Here is a 6,561-nt window from a genome sequence, read left to right on the forward strand (position 1 = left end):
TTCCTTGGTTGTGGTGTGCTCGAGGAAGTTTGTAGAGGTTCGGTGGTCACCTTCCAGACTAACCCCGAGTAATTTGAGACTCGCCCGTTGGGGGTGACTCATAGAGAGAATAAAGTGAGCCACTTGGTGGCATTCCGGAGCTTTGGCTTCAGTACTTCTGCACTCCCCCAAGTTCCCGGATACATTTGCGTCCTCGCTCACTTGTGGTTTATCTGTTCATGTCCCTTTACTTGCTTTTTGGCTTGCTAATTAGCTTGTTGTCCCTTTACTTGCTTTTTTTTGCTTGTTGGCTTGGTGATTAGCTTGTTGCTTAGCTTACCATTGTATTCCCTCCGTCTCAAAATAAGTGTCTCGACTTTGTATTAACTTTAGTACAAAGTTGTACTAAGTTAAGGCACTTATTTTAGGACAGAAGAAGTATTAGTTTGCTTGCCATATAGATTGTTCCCACCGTAGATTGCATATCTAAAAACTTGCTTTATCCGCTTTGCCCTTAAAATTTACTCCCTCTGTAATCTAAACACTCTTATATTAGTTTACGGAGGGGGTAGAAATTAAACTAAACAAGACTCTGCGCTTTTGAACCATGAAACCAATACCCAAAATACGACATACACGTTTAGTAATCTAAACACTCTTATATTAGTTTACGGAGGGAGTAGAAATTAAACTAAACAAGACTGCGCTTTTGAACCATGAAACCAATACCCAAAATACGACATACACAAAGTATACATGATGTCTAAGCAAACCAACTTACCAAACAAAAATGTCATGACAACCGATGATCAACCAACTTAAAAAGGAGTCATGACAAACGATGATCAAAACGGGACCCCACGTTTTTGAACGACAAAAGGCTTGGTTTCCACTTGGGTTAGTGGATAGGACATACTGCTTTTAGCTACTCGGGGAAGGAAGAAAAGGGAGGGGAATTCATCCCATCATCTCTTGTTTCCTACTGTGTAGACACTTATAGATTCGGTTACATGTCAATGCTGGCACAAGAATATTTTAGGACTGCACTGGAAGCAAGGCAGTAGTACATAAATTGCTGTAAACAAACGCAAGTGATCCGGGTATGAGTTTCGCTTGCTCGAAGAGCAAAACAGCACAGGCATCTTTGTTTCTTTCTTTAATGGAGGATTTGAACGTACAAATAGCCGCAAATGCAAGAAATGTCTCCTTCGACACGGTGTTCTTCTGTCAAAACAAAAAGAGGGAGAGCAATGGTACAAGTTAAGCACCTTGACCGCTCAAGGCTCACCTCCTTTCACATCACAACCTCGATTTCAGGACAGAGATGTCATCAGCGTCTCCTCCTTTCAAGCCAACCGATGCCATGAGATCCTCAGTAGACAGGGTCAGCCTCCGCCTTCTTTGCTCCCCCCTGACACGGATGTTGGCGCGAAAGGATCATATATCGGATTTGGGCCGCCTTGCCTGTTTGCATTCGGAAATGGATTCTGCTGCGGTGGCAAGAAATGAAACGGCATTCTGTTTGGATTTGCTGGAGGGAATGGTCGAAACCCATTAGGTGATTCATGAGCAGGTGGATTCCCAGGGAAGGTTCCATGGAAGTGTGGAAGTGGAACATGCATCCGAGCCGGACCCATATGACTTCCATCCGGAGGCCTTTGGAAACCTTGAACTGGGGAGATGGGGCTATGATTAGCAGGACGGAACGGCGGTGCTTGGGGTAAACCAAACGGAGAGTTAGCTTGAGCTCCCATTTGGCCCGCTGAAGCTGGATGGTCTGCTGAAGGTGGCGCGTGAGGCCTAAAGGTAAAATCACCTGTGGCTGGACGTGGAGGTCTGAAAGCAGCTATAGATGTCTGATTGTAGCCTGTGTTTGCTGAACTTGAGAAAGACAACCCGTGCATACCAGCAGGCGGGCGCGATGAAGGCGCCACTTGTGCATTGCCAGGTGTTGGTCCAGCTTGAGGGAAAGGTGAAAGTGTGCCTCTCATTTGAGGAGGTGTTGACATGGGAGGACGCATTTGCATCGATGGCGGGTAAGTTTGCTGTGGTGGCGCCCCAACAGGAGATGATAGTACTTGTACCGATGTAGGACCATGAGATGAAACTGAAGGAAAACACTGGGGGCCACCAGGAGGCCTGGAATGTAATGTTGCTGAAGGAGTGAAGTTTGCTCTTGGCGGATTCTGAGTTCCATAGCTGGTGGACATATTTGACTGAGAAGGCGCAGATGGAACTGGCGAGACAGAAATAGGAGGTCTCATTGGCATAAAACTTGGTGCACCTTGTGAAGGTCTCTGGGATTGTGCCATAGCAGGGGAGAAAGTTGGCCATCCTCCAGACGCATGGGGTGTTTGAAGGGGTCTAACAGGCAGTGGCGCTGCGGAAGATGTCAATGGTTGTGGGTTGTAAGCATTTCCAGGTGGTTGGCCAAAAGGTGGTCCAATGGAGGGGTTGGCTTGGAACTGCTGTGAAGGTTGTTGATTGTTCGGCATTGATGGCTGAAATCCAGGAAAATGTGGTGCGTTTCTTGGCATAAAACTCATGTGAGGAGATTGTCCTGTATATGGTGGCATGCTGAAAGAACCAGCAGGAGGTTGCAGCTGCAAAGAATTGTTGGGTAATGGGCTCAGTGTAGGCCCTGAGGAAGGAATTGATGGAGCACTGGTTTGCGAAATGGAAAGCCAATGAGCACTATGTGATTGGTACTGAAATAAGCCAGGCTGAGAAGTGGTGCTCTGCCCCTGTTGCATATCAGCTGGGTTTACACCACTAGAGGTAACTGCCGAAGAAACAATAGCTGTTTCTGGAGTATCTGTTGAATTTACCTGACAATGTTAAAATGATTTGGTGGTCAATTGACAGCATATTACAACTACAAATATAAGACCAAGCTTCTGAACTTACTGAGACAGGAGTAAGAAGCATCTCAATCAACGCAACTGCAGCATCAACTTTGTCATAAGAGTCAGCTGACACATGTATGTATATGTCCTCATAAGCAGCTTGCGCTTCATGTATATCTGGCTGGCGAACCTCAGCCTGAGCATGAATAATAAATTTAGGTGTTCAGTTGATGTAGTTGTGCTGAAATCGCTATCAGGATTACTTGCTAATAAAAGAGTAAATAATCAAGAAAAAGATGTGCTTAGCACTTGAGCATCATAGTTATCACAGTCCCTAAAAGTAAAGCTTAAACAGAAAGTATGTCTAAAGATCTGCTGTGGAAATGATCCTAACTAACATTTTCGATTAGGCGATACAACAAAGATCAAGAACAAAAGATTAACAAAGGCCCAGCATTTTTGTTTTGTTTCAACTCAATACAGTTTACTAAATCTACGCTCAAGGGATTGCATGTCCAACTGAATACTTTGCATTAAAGATGTATACGAAACAGCACCAAATACAAAGCTATACCAGAGCACAAACAACACATTTAAGAAGTTTGAAACAAGTCATAATAGTTTGTCCATCAATGTACAGTACGAGGGTATGACATACTGCTCTCACTTACATGGAGAACAGAAATGTTATTATAAGTTAAAGGAATCAAGAAAACAAGTTAACCTTTTCACCACTGCCTTTCTTAGTCCCGTAAACTCGTATTTTAGCTCCAGTTTCCTGGCATATGATAAATGATGTGACGGTACATTCTAAGAAACAAACATATTCTCGTGAATGTTTCGACCAATTAAAATGAAGATTTCCAAGAATGACTCATTAATACCTCCTGTAGTCGCTTCTGGGTATTTCTCTCAGGTCCTATAAGAATTCCAATGATGTTTTGTCCTGGATGTGCTTCTGTCTACAATAGCCAACAGCACAAGGTAAATGCAACACATTTATATAGAGAGAAAGCAAACCCAAATTTGTTATCTACCCAGATTTAGAATTTATTTTAAAAGGTATTTGTTAATCGTGATACATTATACTAGCAGATGGCACTAAAAAGCTGACATGAGAACCTTCAGATATGAATAGAAGATGGACACCGCTACAAACAAGTGAAACAACTACTGGTACAAATGCAAACACAAACTGATCGATAAGCATTAAACAACAGTGCATTTACATACAGGCAGAGGGATTTTTGTCTCCTTAAGTAATGGCTTGTAATCATCAGGAGCCTTGTATGCTGGATTTAGTTGGAGTATTTCTCCTACAATGAATACACAGTCAAGTTAATAACACACTTCTTTAAGACATAATACAACAAAGCATGACTAACAGTCTACTACAGAGGCATTCAGTCCCTGCATAGTTAATATGCTTAAGCAATATTGAACATGGTATGCCCCCTTGAGGAAGCAACCTTCCATCAGAGACAGGATGCACTGCCACAGCAGTAGTTCTTTATTCAGAAAAATATGACGTGAAAGACACAGAGTAAGAGAACAACTTCTCCCACCAATAATTTCTCGTTTTTCAAGCTCCAAGAGTTTAATCTTCCCCTGCCGCAAAACAAAAATGAAAGAAGTTACCAAACGAGAGCATATAATTGTTTCGACATAACCATAAGCACCAACCAACATGCCTCCAAAAGCATATCAAATGAGAGCATAATTTGATTGTACAACTCATTTCCTCTATAAAGCATGCACCTGGGGTTACCAGTTACGAAAACACATACTAAACTAGATCCAAACGTTGTGAACAACAGAAAGGGGGCGACAGCACGGTGGTCACTCAATGAATACCTCATTCTCTTTTGGATTGTCAGCACCATCAGAACTTGAACCCTTCACCGTAATCAATGAGCCTTCGTTTCCTCCTATCACTAGAGCTCCAGATGTCAGCTCCTTTGTAATCTGCTCCACTCTAGTCTGCTCATGCACTATAGTGAATTAATGACACCTGGCAATTGAAGCTTCCTACATGAAAGAATCACAAGAAAATGCTCTTTTCTGTCTGACCAGAGGAAGAGGAACTACCGTAATCATACTTGGGCCTTGCTTGGACGGAAATGTGGAATTACAGGCAACTCAATAAGATGTTTTACAAGACTTTCTAGTCATACAAAATGACACAAGGTGTCAAGCTGGTTCTATGGTTGCTAAAGTAACTAAATAAACGTCGTTGAACATATCTAAATGCAATCACATACTGGTTCGCAGGCTATGAAGAGAAACAGGTGTTTTAAGAATACATGATTGCAAGGGGTAGATCCTTATGACTGAATGCGATCTGGAACTATTGACAACACGTCTTAGCATGCCCAAGAAGAAGAATGCACAATGCAGGGTTCTACTGTTAATGATTGAATGTAGAGATGCAACTATGAGCATGACAGCTGCCTGAGTTTGCTAAAGATACACAGAAACATAGTTGCACAAACTCTTGCATGCTTAACAGTAAAGAAGTGTTCCAGTTATCTGCATTGCAATATCAGAGGATTATACTGATGCAAAGTCCTGTTTCCCATAGTTAAAAACTCAATGCTATCCTTTCTGCGTTGCTAATAGTACAGATATAATTTAGCAAATGGCATACAAACAAAAAGGTACTCTGAGATAGAATGTGCTATAAGTCCAACTACATGGACGGAGAGCACTAGATAATACTTGAGCTCAAAACGGTTATTCTACCTGGTAAGCAAGAGCTTTGGCTTTCCTGACGGCAGGATCGGAGGTAAGATCAGGCCCCCACTTTGTGTTTCTTTTGAGAGGTTTAGGGTTCTCTTCCTTGGGGACAGTTGGTGCTTCAACCTTGCGGATAATCATTGAGCCTGGTATCTTGTTTTTTGGTATGACGAATCCAGCTTTTGCCCCGAACATTGACAGCTTGGGAGGCAAAGATGGTGACATGGTAGGCTTTGGTTGTCGGGCAGGAGAAGATTGTTCAAGTTTCGCGGCCATCTGGAATCGATCAATAAAGGAGAATTGAATCCTTGAGGCTGAACCTATTAAGACCGAAAGCGGGAAGCAGGGAAGTCGAGAGAGACGCAACAGCCGGAATGACTCACCGTTTCTCCCTGCGCCGAGCCGGGGCGCCGCCGTCGGTGGCCGAGCAGAACCTAGGTATGCGGCGAGGGACCTCGGCGGAGGTTGGGGACGGCGCGGAGGCAAGGGAAGCGCCGCGGAGGGCGGGAGCGCTACGGTGGGCGGAACGGGGCGCAGGGTGGACGGAGAGGGACGCGACGACGGCCGGCCGCCGGTGCGGCGCGTGAACTGGGCGCAGCTCGCCTGCTCGGGTACGGTCGGCAGGTTGGGCGAGTTCTGTTTTCTCCCCTGAAGTGCTTCAATACGATGAAATGCCACAGGGTCAGAGCATCTCCAGCTGCAGCCCTAACAAGCCCTTTCCATGCGTTTTTACCGTGCCGGCATCTAAAATTCAATCCAATCACGTCTCAGAAACCCGTTTTTCGCGGGCTTGGACCCAAATCAGCGCCGGCGGCCCCAAGCCAAACCCGACGCGTTGGGGCGCTCAGGGGCGCCGGGGCGAGGGCTTTTGGCGCGAAAACTCGACGGGCCCGCTGAATCAGCGACACGCGCCTCGTCCTCTCCAAAACGCCTCGGTTTTCCGCGAGGAATCAATGGCAAGGCTGACCGGCATCAATGACAAGGCTGCCGCCGGTCAGCC

The 6,561-nt window shown here is 44.9% G+C and overlaps 1 protein-coding gene across 1 annotated transcript; it reads right to left on the bottom strand.

Annotated features, from left to right (window-relative positions):
* Positions 1–917: 917 nt before the first annotated feature.
* Positions 918–6,255, bottom strand: LOC123147715 (leucine-rich repeat extensin-like protein 5). Its single transcript, XM_044567008.1, has 9 exons — positions 5,945–6,255; positions 5,568–5,837; positions 4,680–4,805; positions 4,391–4,433; positions 4,059–4,141; positions 3,710–3,787; positions 3,550–3,603; positions 2,887–3,021; positions 918–2,807 (listed from the first exon to the last, which is right to left on the bottom strand). The coding sequence occupies exons 2-9, from the start codon at positions 5,835–5,837 to the stop codon at positions 1,365–1,367; spliced, it is 2,232 nt and encodes a 743-aa protein (XP_044422943.1). The 5' UTR covers positions 5,945–6,255; the 3' UTR covers positions 918–1,364.
* Between the last annotated feature and the right edge of the window lie 306 nt (positions 6,256–6,561).

This window comes from Triticum aestivum, chromosome 7A, assembly GCF_018294505.1.
Source record: "Triticum aestivum cultivar Chinese Spring chromosome 7A, IWGSC CS RefSeq v2.1, whole genome shotgun sequence".
NCBI classification, from domain to species: domain Eukaryota; kingdom Viridiplantae; phylum Streptophyta; class Magnoliopsida; order Poales; family Poaceae; genus Triticum; species Triticum aestivum.

Coding starts and splice junctions, on each gene's coding strand:
- LOC123147715 (XM_044567008.1), bottom strand. CDS start 5,837: ATGGCCGCGAAACTTGAACAATCTTCTCCTGCCCGACAACCAAAGCCT. Junction 3,604..3,709: donor CCCAGAAGCGACTACAGGAG/GTATTAATGAGT, acceptor ATCATATGCCAG/GAAACTGGAGCTAAAATACG. Junction 2,808..2,886: donor TGCTTCTTACTCCTGTCTCA/GTAAGTTCAGAA, acceptor TAACATTGTCAG/GTAAATTCAACAGATACTCC.